The following is a 16,777-nucleotide window of genomic DNA, read 5'->3' on the forward strand; positions in this document are numbered from 1 at the left end:
TGTCTGAAAGTGGCTTTGAAATCAGGTCTTCCTGACTCCATAGTCAGAGCTCTATTTACTATTTCATTTAGCTTCCTTAAACCTTCTGGTTTTTAGAGGAACTTGATTATGCTAGGCTATTTTTTCTTTCAGAAAACACCCATATCATGTCTAAAAATGAATAAAGGACCTAAATTGTACAAGTAGAAAGGGATATGATCTGAGTCTGAGCCAGAAGGCTTCTATACTTAGTAGTAGGAATTTAATAAATGTTCAATTAAATTCTGAGGCTCTTAGCACAAGGCTGGCCTCATCCACTGGTGAAGTTGCCTGTAATTTTTTGATAGAGTATTTGTGCTGTTCAGTTGTGTCTGCCTCTTCATGACCCCATTTGGTGTTTTCTTGGCAAAGATACTGGAGAGGTTTGCCATTTCCTTCTCCAGCTCATTTTACAGATGAGGAAACTGAGGCAAACTGGATTAATTGACTTGCCTGGGGTCACATAGCTAGCAAATACCTGCAGCTGGATTTGAACTCAGGAAGATGAATTTTCCAGACTCCAAACCAAGTGCTCTATCCACTGCACCACTTAGCTGCCCACTCTACAAAATGGATAAGCTATAGTTCTAACTTTGTGTTTCCCCAATTGCTTCCTAGACCAACTATTGAGACATGGCTGGCCTTTAGTGCTTTAAAAATATTTTATTGATGCCTTTTGTTTGAATATGACAGAATATGAATTTCTTGTTTGTCAGCTTTGGGAGGGGGGAGGAAAGAGTGAGTGGTGATGGGGGAAATCATGAATCATGTAAAATATTCTAAATAAAAAAGAATATGAATTTCTGGTATATTCTCTCTACATTGTCTTCCCTTATAACAACCAAAGAAATAACAAAAATCAAAACAAATCAAAATAAAACAATTAAAAACAATTGACCCATAAAATCAACATGTCACTAACAGCATTTATATATTTTGCACTTGCAATTGATAACCCTTCTGCCAGTGGGATGTCAGTGTGCTTTATTATCTTTTTTCTAGATTGGTCACTGCAACTAATCTTCCTGCACTAGCCTCAGATTTATTTTCATTTATCATATTAAAATAATTGTGTAGATTGTTCTCTTGACTCTGGTATCTTTGATTGGCATCTGTCCATACAAGAATTTCTCTTTTTCTCTGTATTCTGCATATTTATCTTTTCTCACAGTACAGTAACATTTCATTATAATCATATTCTACAGTTTTCTCTGCTTGTGCTAGGTTGATGGATGCCACTTTGTTAATAGTATTTGCTACTACAAAAAGTGCTGCTATGAATATGTTGGTATATGTTCTTTCTTTCTTACTTTGACTTTCATAAGGTATCTATGCCCATTAATGGTATGTCTGGGTCAATGGAAAGTTAGAAAAATTTTAGTGACCTTGCTTACGCAATTCCAGATCAATCTACCAAACTGTTGTACTCACTTCACTCCTCTATTCTCTATACCAATAGTGTTAGTCTGCCAGTCTTTCTACGTCCCCTCCAACAGTGACTATTTCTGTCTTTTAATCATTTTTACTAATTTGATTAGCATGAGAGCCTACCATTTTGATCACATTCCTATGAAACTAGAAATCTATCTCTCCAAGGTATAGAAAGAGAAAGAAGTCAAATTAAGCTCACTATATCTAATTCTCATGAAATAAGAACCAGGAATAAAAGGCAACTAATTTTGACCTAATTTTCTCCAGTGGTATTGAAGGCAGGAGTTTTAAAAGAGATGGGTTGATTTGGAAAGTGAATAGTTGGTTAGAAGGAGATTTTAGATTTCTGGGGTATGCCTTAAGATATAGATATGATGAGCTTTTTTTTTTTGTCTAGGAATGACGTATATTCCATGAAGGCCAGCCAAGAATATTTGCCTGTAGACTTCAAATCTTATTTTAAAAAGTTTTAAACAGAAAATGAAGTAAGGAAAAGGGAAATGCACAGATATATTTAGCAAATTAGATGGCATAGAGCACAGTAGGCAAGATTTGAGTAAAAGAATTCTGGTGGAAAGGGGCAGTAATTCATGGGAGATAATAACTAAGAAAAGGAGTAGCAATAAAACTTATATATGAGTAATAAGCATAAGGCTTCCTATAAGTGTACTGCATGTGCTAACACATGGAGGCAAATACGACCTCACAGGTGTCACTAAGACTTAGGATATAAGATGTATAGGCATATAGACCTATATGTTATGAATGGCATAGATAGATGTAATCTAAGGTCTCTCCTACCTTTGTGGAAAGTATGATGGAACTATACCAACAGCCAAGATTCAGGATTGTTAATGATCCAAGATAGGTGACACATTTCTTCATTTTTTTCCCTTAGTCATTCTTTATTTTTCTAATTTATAACATTTTATTTTTTGCAATTATTTGTAATAACAATTTTAACATTCATTTTCTAAAATGTTGAGTTCCAAATTCTTTCCTTCCTTTCCTTACCCCAATCCTGAGATAGTAAGCAATTTGATCTCAATTTATACATGTGTAATCCTGCAAAATATATTTCAACCTTTGTTGTGTTGTAGAAGACAAAAAAAGAAAAAAAACAAAGTTAAAAATAGTATGCTTCAATTTGCATGCAGGTCTATCAGTTCTTTCTCTCAAGGTGGATAACATTTGAAAAAAGTGAGTTATTTCACTTATTAAGATATTAACTTGATTGTCTCTGTCTGGGTCAGGCTGGTAGACTGGACTGGAAGGCTTCAGGCCTGGCTATGAGATAAACTGCAAAATGACTGCTTTTCCTTAAAAACAAGAGGGTTTACTTGAAATGACTGAAACAAGGAAGGGAAGGAGAGCCAAGGGAAATTCTCTAATTTTCTAATTCTCCTCCCTCCGATCTATAGACTCTTGGGATCTTTCTTCTGATCTTGAAGCTATCTGACATCCTAATACCCCAAAATGTCCTATCTAGCTTTCCTGACTATGACCTTTCCCAACTGGTGTTGGAAAGAAATATAGTTCAAGTTTGCTCGAAAGGTGATGACAGAATGGTAAAGTCACCCTCAAGGCCTTCAGCCCAGAGGTTGAAGGTTTCCCTTGAAAACAGACAGATTTATATCTCGGGTTGGCTTCTTCTCAGTATCTCAGTTATAATTTAGAAAATGGAATCAGGAACACAGGAGGCAGATGAAATCTCGTGAATAAAATCTCTCTGGGTAGACCAAACAGATGATAAGAGGAACTCAGAATTAGGGTCCAACAGCTTCCCACAGAAAGTCATTTAGTCTCCTAGAGAGACAGGAACCAAAGAGAGCCCCCTCCAATATTCTTGTCCTTATAAAAATCCCTGACATTCTGTAGAACTTTAGCCTTGTGTTCCACTCATGAGCCAAGTTGGATTGCAAAAGCAAGCCTCTGTAAGTTGCACACATTTCCTTTCTTCTCTATATTCCCACACATTTTTTTCTTAAGTTCTTTGAACTTGTCTTAGGTCATTGTATTACTGAGAATTGTCAAGTCATTTGTAGTTGATCATTATACAATATTGCTGTTACTATGTACACTTCTAGAAGTTTATGCTTCACTTTGCATCAGTTCATGTAGATTTTTCCAGATTTTTCTGAAATAATCTTTTTTATTGTTTCTTCTAGTTCAATAGCACTTCATTACAATCACATACCACAATTTGTTCAGTCATTCCCAAATTGGTGGACATCTCCTCAATGTCAAATTCTTTGTTATCACAAAAAGAGCTGCTATAAACATCTTTGTGAAAATAGGTCCTTCTCCCTTCTTTTTTTCATTTCTTTGGGGATACAAGTATAGTAGTAATAATGCTGCATCAAAGGATGTGCACAGTTTTAAAGCCCTCTTTAGACATAGTTCTAAATTGCTCTTCAGAAAGATTGAATTGATACACAACTTCTCCAACCAATGCATTAGGGTGCCAATTTTTCAACAATACCCTCTAACTTTTATTTTTTTTTCCTTTTCTATCTTAGCAGTCAATCTGCTAGGTGTGAGATGGTACCTCAGAGTTTTAATTTTCATTTCTTTAATTTTTTTTAAACCCTTACCTTCCACCTTAGAACCAATACTCTGTATTCTAAGGCAGAAGAGTGGTGAGGGCTAGGCAATGGGGGTTAAGTGACTTGTCCAGGGTCACACAGCTAGGAAGTGTGTGAGGCCATATTTGAACCTAGGATCTCCCATCTCTAGACCTGGTTCAATCTACTGAGCTATCCAACTGCCCCTGATTTCTTTAATAAATAGTGATTTAGACAATTTTGATTTCTTCATCTGAAAACTATGCATTCATATCATTGCACCATTTGTCATTTGAGGAATGTCTTGTATTTTTATAAATTTGGCTCAGTTCTCTTTATATTTGAAAAGTGAGGCCTTTATCAGAGAAACTTGCTATAAAATTCCCACTCCCCCAGATTTTTGCTTCCCTTATAATCTTGGTTGTGTTGATTGTGCTTGTGCAAACATCTTTTGATTTAAAATAATCAAAAGTATATATTTAATATCACATAATGCTCTCCAACTCTTGTTTTGTCATAACTTCTTCCCTTATCTATAGATCTGACAGGTAAACAATTCCAAACTTCCCTAATTTGCTTAAGGTATTACCCTTTATATTAATTTGTGTACATATTTTGACCTTATCTTGGTATATTGTATGAGACGTTGGTCTATATCTAGTTTTTGTGGTACTTTTTTTCCAGTTTTCCTACCAGTTTTTGTCAAATAGTGAGTTCTTGTTCCAAAAGTTTGGATATTTGATTTATCAAACATTGGATTATAGACTACAGTCATTTATTGCCCTGTACCTAATCAATTCCATTGATCCACTACTCTTTTTTTCTTAGCCAGTACTGTATTGTTTTGATGATTACTACTTTATAGTCCACTTAAAGATCTGATACATCTAGGTTACCTTCTTTCACATTTTTTCATCAATTCACTTGATATTATTGATCTTTTGTTCTTCCAGATGACTTACTATTTTTTATATCTACATAAAACAATTTTTGGGTACCCTACTTGATATGGCACTGAATAAATAAATTTATTTAGGTAAAGTTATCATTTTTTAAATTCACTCAGCCTAATATGAGCAATTAACATTTTCCCAGTTGTTTAGATCTGACTTCATTTATGTGAAAACTGTTTTGTAATTGTGTTTATATAGTTCTTGGGTTTGTCTTGACAGGTAAACTCCCAACCTTTTGTTTTCTTTAGAATTATCTTAAATTGAATTTCACTTTTCATCTCTTGCTTTGGGAGTTTGTTGGTAGTAAAAAGAAATGCTAATAATTTATGTGGGTTTATTTTGTATCCTGAGACTTTGCTAAACCTGTTAGTCATTTCAATTAGTTTCAATTAGTTTCTGATTCTCTAGGATTCTCTAAGTATACTATCATATCATCTACTTTCTGTTGTTTTTTTAATAGATACTACTTATTTTAAGGAAAGTTCCATTTATTACTATGCTATCTAGTGTTTTTTTTTAAAATAGAAATAGATGTATTTTGTCAAAAGCTTTTTCTGCATCTATCGAGATAATCACATGATTCTGTTGGTCTTATTGATGTGGTCATTTATGCTAATAGCATTTTTCCCCTAAGAAAAGAGGGGTAAGGGACTAAAATAATATATATCTGCCATCACTCAAATATCTCTAGTTTAGGGATATGATGTTTAGAGGTTCATAATGGAAGCCATTTCTCTGATTTCTCTGGCCCATAGCTTGTATTCAACAGATCAACCTTTTTTTTTTTTTAAACCAAACATTGGAAGAAAGTCAAAGGACTTTTTAGAGACTAGAACAACTGTGTTTAGGTGGATATAGAGAACAAAGCAGGAAGCATAATTGTTCTTGGCACAGGACAATTTTTTTGTCCTTAGGAGCAAAATGGATAAACCCTATTTGCCTGCATGTTTTCATTCTTTATCTTCACAACTGCACAGATGATTCATTGGAGTATCTGAGTCTATTGAACAGACAACATGGGTAAATCTAGTTTATCCTTGGCATATTTACCTCTGCATTAGAGCCTCAGTTTCTCCTGATTTCTGTGAAAATGCCATTTTAAGTTCCCTGTGGCAATCTACAGTAGATGATCCCTTTCATTTCTTGATAACTTCCAGAAGAGTATAGTATTTATGCTCAGACACTCAAGAATTCAACAAAAAATTGTTGTGGTCCCATTCTGTACATCGGTGGTGTCAAACTCAAATAGAACAAGATCCCTACCTGGGTATATTGATTTAGAAAATAACTAATTTACATTATTCACATTGTATCATTTTTTGTTATTGTGTTAAACGTTTTCCAATTACAGTTTAATCTGGTTCAGGGCTGGCAGTCTGAGTTTGATACCACTGAGTATATAATACAATAGTTGTGCTTAATTCTGAGATAAGTAAGCAAAGATAATTATGGCATTGCCTCTTTTCTTTAAGGAACTGAGAATCTAGTAGGGAGAATAAAATAGTCTCACATTTATAGTCTTTAAAGTGTTGTTCTCACAACTCGGTAAGATTAGTAATGTAAGAATTTTTATCTCCGTTTTACAAATGAGGGAACTGAGGCTCAAAGAGGGAATATAACTTGTTCAAAGTCACTTAATTAGTAGGAGGTACAGATGTGACAATATTCTTGATTTCTTATTCCAAAACTCAGCTCTTTCAGGTATTTTGCATTACCTCCACATATACATTTACAATGATTAACTATAGTATAGTTTAGGGCATGTTAGATACTCAAGAATATTACAGAGTATAATGAGAAAATGAAAGGCTAGAAAAGGTCCTTTGCATGGGGGAGGGAGAGTGATCAGGGAAATGTTGGTTAAGAAAGTAAAATGTTTGATCTGAACCTTCAAAGACAGATGGAATTTAAACTAGGGAAGTTAATTAGGCATAAGTAATAGAGAGAGCTAAGGCACTGAGGTGGAAAAGGGGGAGATAGATATTAAAGTTTAGCTTACACACAAAGCAAGTGAAGGCGATATAAGGTTGGAAAGGCAGGCTTGGTTAGGTTCCAGGCTAAGGTATTTGGTCTTTATATAGTAGGCAAAGGGAAGCCATTGAATATTTTTGAGTAGTGCTCAAATATTTTATATAATTGGTGCTTCTCATTAGGAGGAAAAATATGATCATGTTATGTAGGATAGATCATAGACAATAGGGTCTAAGAGTTGTTCACTGTCTATTTCCACTTTACCTCTAAAAAATTCAACTTAAAATCATCTTACTATTGGATTTTCTACATCATAAATAACTAAATTAAAGGTAGGATTGTAGAGAAGCCAAACTGTAAATTCATGTTCAAAATAACTACAGTAATATGCCTTCTGTGTTGATCAGCTCTTCTGGCTCTGGGGTACAATAGAGTAAATAAAGGTGAGAATTATGAAAGATCCAGTCTCCAATGAAATTCCTATCCCTGGTTTTTCCCATTCCTTTCTAAAGAACAATTTGAAGGCTGACTTTTTTTTTTCTTGGCAAATGATTTTAATTAAGTGATTGATGACAGAAATCAGAGAGTCTCTATGGGATAACCAGGACTCTTCAGAAAATTATGTCTTCTTTGCATAAACAATAAACAATAGTAGTGAGAATCTCCAGAAGGAGAGCCATTTCAGTCCTCTTTTCCTTGACTACCTTCTTCCTAGTCCGTCTTACAGGAACCAAATATGGCTGTGGAGGAGGAGGCTGTGGGGCTTGCACAGTGATGATATCAAGATATGACTCCAGCAGCAAGAAGATCCGGTATTCAATTTTTAAAATTGTTTTTGTTTGTTTGTTTGTCTTTTTGTTGAAACCTTTGTGAACTTGTTGGGGATTTTCATGGCAAAGATACTTGAGTGGTTTGCCATTTCCTTCTCTAGCTCATTTTAAGGAAAAGGAAACTGAGGCAAAGAAGGTTAAGTGTTTTGACCAGAGTCACACAGCTAGTTATTGTCTTGGGCCAGAATTGGACTCATGGAGGTGAATTTTCCTGATTTCGAGCCCAGTGCTCTATCCACTGACTTGCTCAGTATCACACATCTGAGGTTGCACAAATATTATCTGAGGCCTGAATTGAACTCAAGTCTTCCTGGTTCCAGGTCTGGTGCTGTCTCCATTGTGTTGCCTAGCTGTCCATTCAAGTCCTAGAAAATTTTAATTATAGAGGATCATAGATACAGAACTGAAAAGTCATATAATGCAAATGCAGCTAGAAGAAACTGAGACTCAGGAAGAAGTATCCAAGGTTAGAGAAGTAGTTAATGAACTCCAGAGTTGGTCAAAAAGACTTTGATTCAAGTTCTTCTGGTACAAAATGATTGTGTGACCCTAAACAAGTCGTTTATCTTTTCTGTGTTCCTGGCAACTCTAAAATTATAAGATACAGAGAGGTTGAAGATTTGTACAGAAAACCCAATTTCCTCTATTCTAATTGAAAAGAAAATCTGTCACTTAGATTTCCATATTATAAAACAATGACTGACAGAACATATGGAATAAAACATCCTGATTCACTCAAGGAAAAAAAAACCTAACAGCTCTCTGTCAATGCTTTGTAATTCATGTTAAGTGACTACCTTTGTAGATAGTGTAGGAATGAGATCTGAAATTCCTGAGACTGCTCTTGCCAGTAGTTGCTTTGAATTGTGGACAAAATTCAGGACAGAAATTTGCTGACCATCATATTCTTGTTCAGAGAAAGAATGTGTTCTTAGAGGCAATGAGTATTTACAAGAAAAATATATTTGATTCAGTTACTGGCTAGGGAGCTCGTAGTTATGATGAGTTGAATTTCTGCCTAATCCATCTTTATCTTTATGGGTTAAAGATAATATATTTTCAAGAGTAATTTCATGATGGAATGCCACTACTCACAAATTCTAAACTGATGAACATAAAGCAAGAAAGGGGGTTATTTTAATTCTTGAAATATATAGTTAAAAATAAGAAGAATAGAATATTAGCTATCAGGTTTATTATTAAAAAAAAACCCTTACCTTCTGTCTTAGAATCAATACTGTTGGGGAGAGCCAGGTGGCACAGAAATGGGAAGTCCTGGGTTCAAATCTAGCCTCAAACACTTCCTGGCTATGTGACCCTGGACAAGCCACTGAAATCCCATTGCCCGGCCCTTACTACTCTTTTGCCTTGGAACCAATATATAATATTTCTTCTTCTTTTTAAAACACTTACCTTCTGTTTTTTTTTTTAACCTTTACCTTCCATCTTAGAATCAATATTGTGTATTGATTCCAAGGTAGAAGAGCAGTAAGGGCTAGGCAATGGGGGTTAAGTGACTTGCTCAGGGTCACAAAGCTAAGAATTATTGTCTTGGACCAGATTTGGACTCATGGAGATGAATTTTCCTGATTTCAAGCCCAGTGCTCTATCCACTGACTTGCTCAGTAACACATCCGAGATTGCACAAATATTATCTGAGGCCTGAATGGAACTCAAGTCTTCCTGGTTCCAGGTCTGGTGTTGTCTCCATTGTAACTTCATAATCTGAAGTTAGATTAGAACTCAGAACCTCCTGTCTCTGGGCCTAGTTCTAAATCCACTGAGCTACCTAGCTGTCCCCAATGTTTATTTTAAAATGCAAATAATAACTAACATTTATATATTGTTTTAAGTTTTACAAAACACTCTCACCTACTTTCCCATTTGATTTTTCACAACTCTGAGGTAGATGCTATTATTATCTCCATTTCACAAATGAGAAGACTGAGATTAAGAGATAGTCACTTGCCATAGTCACTCAGTTCATACCAGAGTGTACCTCAGCAGGATTTGAACTTAGTTTTTCCTGATTTCAAATGTAATGCTCCTTCTACCATGCCAAGTAACTATACCATAATGCCTTTGTCCCAGAGGAACTCTGGTATGCTTTTATTTGTACTAGATGCCCCTTGAGGTACTTTGTAGGTAGAAGCCTTTGATTCTGTCTCCATCTGAATATGATTGCTATTTTAATTATTTCCTAGTTGAGGTCTCTTCTCTATTATTAGGTATCATTACTTTCATTGTTTTAATACTTCTTTTCTTTGTCATGTAAAACCTGAAGACATTACTCTGCCACAGCCTGCTTGATTCCTATATGCTCCCTCTATGGGGCTGCAGTCACCACAGTGGAAGGTATTGGAAGCACTAAAACCAGGATTCACCCTGTTCAGGTAAAACTACATCATAACATGTTCTGCATATTCTTGAATTTATGAGTCTGAACATAAAACACATGGTGGTTTTTTCTATCGTCTAGGCATGTAGTAAGTTGCTGAAATTGAAGCAAAGATGATTAAGTGATTTTCCAGGGTCACACCTAGATAGAGTCTAAGGTCAGATTTGAACTCATAAAGATGAGCCTTCACGGCTCCAGGCTCAATGTTCTGTCTTCTGCGCCCCCTAGCTAGCTGCCCCAGTTTGGTTAGTATAGATAGTCAAATGAGACAATTCTCTTGAGGAAAATCTACTTGGGTGCCTGATCAATTTGACTTGCCATTTATCTGTTGCATTCTGTGGTTGTGTCCACATGGGCATATCATACATTTCCCACTAGGTTTTATGCTCCTTGAGAGCTGGAATTTGTCATTAAAAATGTCAAAGAAACACATTGAATACATTGAAGTATTACCTTTAATGTTATTTCCATTAGTGTACAGAACTTGCCAACATAGAACAGCAAGAGCCTAATCTCACTGCCCAAAGGCAACGTGGCAGCACCCTAACTATAGTGTCAGAAGAAAGGTGTTTGAGAAGTAAACAAGATCAAGAAAGTTATAATGGGCTACCTGGACACAGATATTGCTTCACTGCAGCACAGATCTGTTGGAAAGTCTAAATCTCTGTCATAGCATAATGGTGAGAAGGTCAGAGACTGCTGAATCAGCTCTGAAAATTCTGGGTCACTGAGGCACTTTCCCAAGACTCAGAGATCCATTGTTTCTGAGTTTTCTTCCTTTTGTCTGTCTGATGGGAAAGGCAGATCAAACACAAAGTTAGAACCCAGAATTTCTGAACAAAAAGCATATAATATAGACCTTAACCAACATTGTTCCTGGAAGGAGTGTCTGGTCTTCCTACACTGCTTGCCAGTCTGCCAAGAGAGACATGCTAACCTTTTTTTGCTTATACATACCACTCTGAGGCACATAACTTTCATTCATTCATTCATTCATTAAAATCTTCATTTTTATGTGTGTGTGCTGGGTTCAGAAAGGAACTACAAATATAGACATGAACAATGTCCTCATCAAATCCATATTCTTCTCCTAGCTAAGGTTTTTATATATTAAAAGGATTGAAAAGGAAGAAAGTATGATAAACTCCCAAGGTCAGTGAGCCTTCTAAAGTGAGCACATCTTGAGCATTGAAGGAGTCGGAAACTATTTTCAGGGACAGGTTCCATGTCTAACCAGGGCCTCCAGGTCACCTTCTTTGACCCAGGTGGAAGCAGTAAGGGAAGAAACCTAAATGATGATCTTTAGCTACTACCATCTTATTTTCCTCCAAATTATGTCTGGAATAATTTATTGAACTGAAATGAAATAACTCTCATGGTTCTCTTGGAGTATTCTCTTTCTGGAATTGAAGATCATGCCCCTCTTGTCTGTAACACAGCATACCCTTGTGCATACCTTTACTTGTGTAAATAAGGAACTTATATTGGATGCTATAAGCTGAAGCTTTATGGCAACACTATTTTCTTGGCTTCCAGGAAAGGATTGCCAAAGGCCATGGCACACAATGTGGGTTCTGTACTCCAGGGATGGTGATGTCCATATATACTCTCCTGAGAAACCACCTGCAACCATCCACTGAGCAGCTGATTGAAACCTTGGGGGGTAAGTTTTCCTATAATCTTTTGAAGGGTAGGATGTGAAAGCAAAATGTTTACTTTAAGAAAATTATAGGTGTCTTTTGTTTTTATATTTTCATCTTTTCCATATATATCCCTATCAGAGTTATTCTTAATTTATTCACTTTCATCCAAAGAAATCTTATTCAGTGGTTTCTGTATTTATAATGATTACCTTACATTTAATTTTTGATTAACTCTCAGTTGGAGTTTTTAAAGTCAGTGTTGATATAGTAATATTTAAGTCATTGTTCTGAACTTTTTAAGAGAGTCTAGTCCTGAGATTTAGTTGGTATAGCAATAGAATCAGTGTGACTCATTTATTACATAACAATTTAGAGAGATTCTTCCAAGTCCTGTCCTTCTGTGATATGAGTCAGAGATCGGATTTGAACCTGATCTCCCTGACTTTTAGGACTAGTTTTTATTCCCAGAAATATCAGACTTCTGGTTTGCCTAGACAGAATTCCCTAGTGGGGCCCAAGCAGGACTAAAATACAATTGGGAAATGTTTAACAGAATAAACAAAAAATCCAGTACAACATAGAGAACACAAATTTGTAATTCTCTAAGTCAATATATGTTCTACAGGAATTGTTTCTATTTGAATTTAATACCATTGCCTAGACTATGTCAACTTTCAATGTACTAAAAAAATAGAAAATACATATTGGGTACAAAATTAGAGGTAAACAGTCAGTCAATCTACATTTATAACTATGCACCAGTCATTGCGGTATTCTCAATATTCATGGTTTCTAGGATTCTTCTCTGACAATACTACTGTAATAGCTAGCACTTTAAAGTTAACAAAGTATTATAAATATCCATACATATAAACAAATATGCAATGATTATCAGAGGAGCTTTTTACTTTAGAACAGTTGACTTAAATCAGTGAAACTTCTAATAGGATACTAGTCACTCTATAGTCTTGTTGCATTGCATCTCTAATTTTTTTTTTTCTCTACTGGACACAGCCCCAGATGTGCACAGTTCCTTCCTACCATGAGAGTGAAAATGAAGTTAGTAATAAAATCACTAAGATAAAATCATGTGCATGCTTGAAGTTGCAAAAGTTCATAGGGATGTTGAGGACCTATTATATATTTATATATACATATAAATTTACATAAATACATACACATATATTTTAGATTTAGTATCAAATTTGGTACTTAGTGACTCCTAAAAAGAAATATCATTTGTACTTATAGACTCACTGAATCTCAAAGATGGAAGAAGTCTTGAAGATCATCTAGATTGACTTTCCATTCATAAAGGCCAACCAGTGGCCTTCTCTAGGCATATCTTACAAACAAATCTTATAGCCTGATATGTCTATAGCTGGTAAAACAAGCTCCATGTGGCTGAGGATTTAGCAAACACCTCCACATCTGGCAATTTCAAACTTCTCTAATATGCCATCTTGATCTCATACTGCTTTCCACTGTGTTTTCTGTATTGCCTAGTTGGCTTTCTGATTGTTACATATTCAGGCTTGCTTATCAATAAAGGATTCCAGTTAACCTTGCAAATCCTCTCTGTGCTGAGTGACCTCACAGATTAGTTTTATGGCAATCCCTTTTACAATTGTCCATTTGTCCCTGGAATATTTCTAGTGGCTGAGAACTCATTCTCTTAAAAGGTGATCCATTCCATTTTAGGAAGTTTCATTTTCTAGGAAGCTCTTACACATATAGAACAGAAATGTATCTCGTTATAACTTTTCTTCATTTGTCTTTATTTTTCCTCTGAAAAAGGAAATAAAGGTCTAATCTATCTAAATGATAAAGACAATGACTGAAGATTGCTATTTTCATCCCATTTAAATCTGCTTTTTTCTAAGTTATAATTTTTAAGAGTTATAGATATTATTTTTCCATATAGGAATATAAACAATTTGACCTTATTGGAGCCCTTAATTTTTTCTCTTTCTTATTTACCTTTTTTATGTTTCCCTTGAATCTTGAAAAGTCTGGACTTTTCTTCAGGAATGTTTGGAAATCTTCTATTTTAATAAGTGACCATACTTTTCCCTGAAAGAAATATAGTTAGTTTTAAAGGATAGGTAGTTCTTGGTTGTAAACCAAGTTGTCTTGACTTCCAGAATATCATATTTCAAGCCTTCCAGTCCTTCAGAATGGAAGCTTCCAGATCCTGTGAAATCCTGACAGGGGTTCCATGATATCTGAATTGTTTCTTTCTGGCTACTTGCAGTTTTTTCTCCTTGACCTGGGAGCTCTTAAACTAGGCTATAACATTCCAAGGAGTTGTCATTTGTTGATCTATTGCAGGAGATGATCTGCTGATCCTTTCAGTTTCTATTTTACCTTCTTGATAAAGAATATCAGGGCAGTTTTCTTGGATAATTATTTGTAATATCATGTCTATGCTTTTTTTTTATTACAAATTTCAGGTAGTTCAATAATTCTTTTTTCCCCCATTTGAATTAGTTTATTTAGTCAATTTAGAACATTATTCCTTGGTTACAATAATCACATTATTTCCCTCCCTCCCCTCCACCCACCCTTCCCACAGCCAACACGCAATTTCATTGGTTATTACATATGTCCTTGATCAGAACCTATTTCCATGTTGTTGATGTTTGCACTAGGATGTTCATTTAGAGTCTACATCCCCAACCATATCCCTTCAATCCATGTATTCAAGCAATTGTTTTTCTTTGGTGTTTCTACTCCCACAGTGCTTCCTCTGAATATGGATAGTGGTTTTTCTCATAGATTCCTCCAAGTTGTTCAGGGTCACTGCATTGCCACTAATGGAGAAGTCCATTTCATTCGATTGTACTACAGTGTATCAGTCTCTGTGTATAATCTTTTCCTGGTTCTGCTCCTCTCACTCTGCATCAATTCCTGGAGGTTGTTCCAGTCCCCATGGAATTCCTCCACTTTATTATTCCTTTGAGCACAATATTATTCCATCACCAACATATACCATAATTTGTTCAGCCATTCCCCAATTGAAGGGCAGCCCCTCATTTTCCAATTATTTGCCACCACAAAGAGAGCTGCTATGAATATTTTTGTACATGTCTTTTTCCTTATTACCTCTTTGGGGGTACAAACCCAGCAGTGCTGTGGCTCTGGATCAAAGGGCAGACGGTCTTTTAGTGCCCTTTGGACATAGTTCCAAATTGCCATCCAGAATGGTTGGATCAATTCACAACTCCATGAGCAATGCATTAATGACCCAACTTTGCCATATCTCCGCCAGCATTCATTACTTTCCTTTGCTGTCATGTTAGCCAATCTGCTAGGTGTGAGGTGATACCTCAGAGTTGTTTTGATTTGTATCTCTCTGATTATAAGAGATTTAGAACACTTTTCATGTGCTTTTAAAATAATTTTGATTTCTTTAACTGAAAATTGCCTATTCATGTCCCTTGCCCATTTATCAATTGGAGAATGACTCCATTTTTTTTTGTACAATTGATTTAGCTCTTCATAAATTTGAGTAATTAGACCTTTGTCAGAGGTTTCTGTAATGAAGATTGTTTCCCAATTTGTTGCTTCCCTTCTAATTTTGGATGCATTAGTTTTGTTTGTACAAAAACTTTTTAATTTGATATGATCAACATTATTGATTTTACATTTTGTGATTTTTTTCTAATTCTTGCTTGGTTTTAAAATCTTTCCTTTCCCAAAGATCTGAGAGATGTACTATTCTGTGTTCACCTAATTTGCTTATAGTTTCCTTCTTTATATTCAAGTCATTCACCCATTCTGAGTTTATCTTGGTGTAGGGTGTGAGATGTTGATCCAAACCTAATCTCTCCCATACTGTTTTCCAATTTCCCCAGCAGTTTTATCAAATAGTGAATTTTGGTCCCCAAAACTAGGATCTTTGGGCTTATCATAGATTGTCTTGCTGAGGTCATTTACCCCAAGTTTATTCCACTGATCCTCCTTTCTGTCTTTTAACCAGTACCAAATCATTTTGATGACCACTGCTTTATAGTATAGTTTGAGATCTGGGACTGCAAGTCCTCCTTCCTTTGCATTTTTTTTTTCACGATTTCCCTGGATATCATTGATCTTTTGTTCTTCCAAATGAATTTTGTTATGTTTTTTTCTAACTCAGTAAAAAAGTTTTTTGGTAATTCAATGGGTATGGCACTAAATAGGTAAATTAATTTGGGTAGGATTGTCATTTTATTCATGTTACCTCATCCCACCCACGAACGATCGATGTTTTTCCAATTGTTTAGATCTAGCTTTAATTGTGTGAAAAGTATTTTGTAGTTGTGTTAATAGAGTTCCTGTGTTTGTGTCGGTACATATATTCCTAAGTATTTTATATTGTCTAGGGTGATTTTAAATGGAATTTCTCTTTCTAATTCTTGCTGCTGAAATGGGTTGGAGATATATAGAAATGCTGATGACTGATGTGGGTTTATTTTGTAACCTGCAACTTTGATAAATTTGTTGATTATTTCGATTAGCTTTTTGGTTGATTCTCTAGGATTCTTTAAGTATACCATCATATAATCTGCAAAGAGTGATAGCTTGGTCTCCTCATTGCCAATTTTAATACCTTTAATTTCTTTTTCTTCTCTAATTGCTACTGCTAGTGTTTCTAGTACAATGTTAAATAATGGAGGTGATAATGGCCATCCTTTTTTCACTCCTGATCTTATTGGGAAAGCTTTTGGTTTATCTCCATTGCAGATGATGTTTGCTGATGGTTTTAGATAGATACTGTTTATTATTTTTAAGAAAGGCCCATCTATTCCTATACTTTCTAGTGTTTTCAGTAGGAATGAGTGTTGTATTTTATCAAAGTCTTTTTCTGCATCTATTGAGATAATCATGTGATTTTTGTCAGTTTGCTTGTTAATATGGTCAATGATGTGGATGATTTTCCCAATATTGAACCATTCCTGCATTCCTGGTATAAATCCCACCTGATCAT

At 35.3% G+C, this 16,777-nt stretch overlaps 1 protein-coding gene across 3 annotated transcripts in view; it reads left to right on the forward strand.

Moving 5' to 3' along the window:
* The window catches only part of LOC107648868 (aldehyde oxidase 3-like), a 159,603-nt gene that overhangs the window by 3,732 nt on the left and 139,094 nt on the right, over nt 1–16,777 (forward strand). For all 3 annotated transcript variants that reach the window (XM_056794171.1, XM_007494930.3, XM_056794172.1), the window contains exons 3-5: nt 7,653–7,749; nt 10,052–10,160; nt 11,702–11,828. In XM_056794171.1, the coding sequence (XP_056650149.1) occupies nt 7,653–7,749; nt 10,052–10,160; nt 11,702–11,828 (333 nt within the window). The remainder of the gene's footprint in view (nt 1–7,652; nt 7,750–10,051; nt 10,161–11,701; nt 11,829–16,777) is intronic.

The sequence above is a fragment of the Monodelphis domestica genome, chromosome 4 (genome assembly GCF_027887165.1).
Source record: "Monodelphis domestica isolate mMonDom1 chromosome 4, mMonDom1.pri, whole genome shotgun sequence".
Lineage (NCBI taxonomy): Eukaryota > Metazoa > Chordata > Mammalia > Didelphimorphia > Didelphidae > Monodelphis > Monodelphis domestica.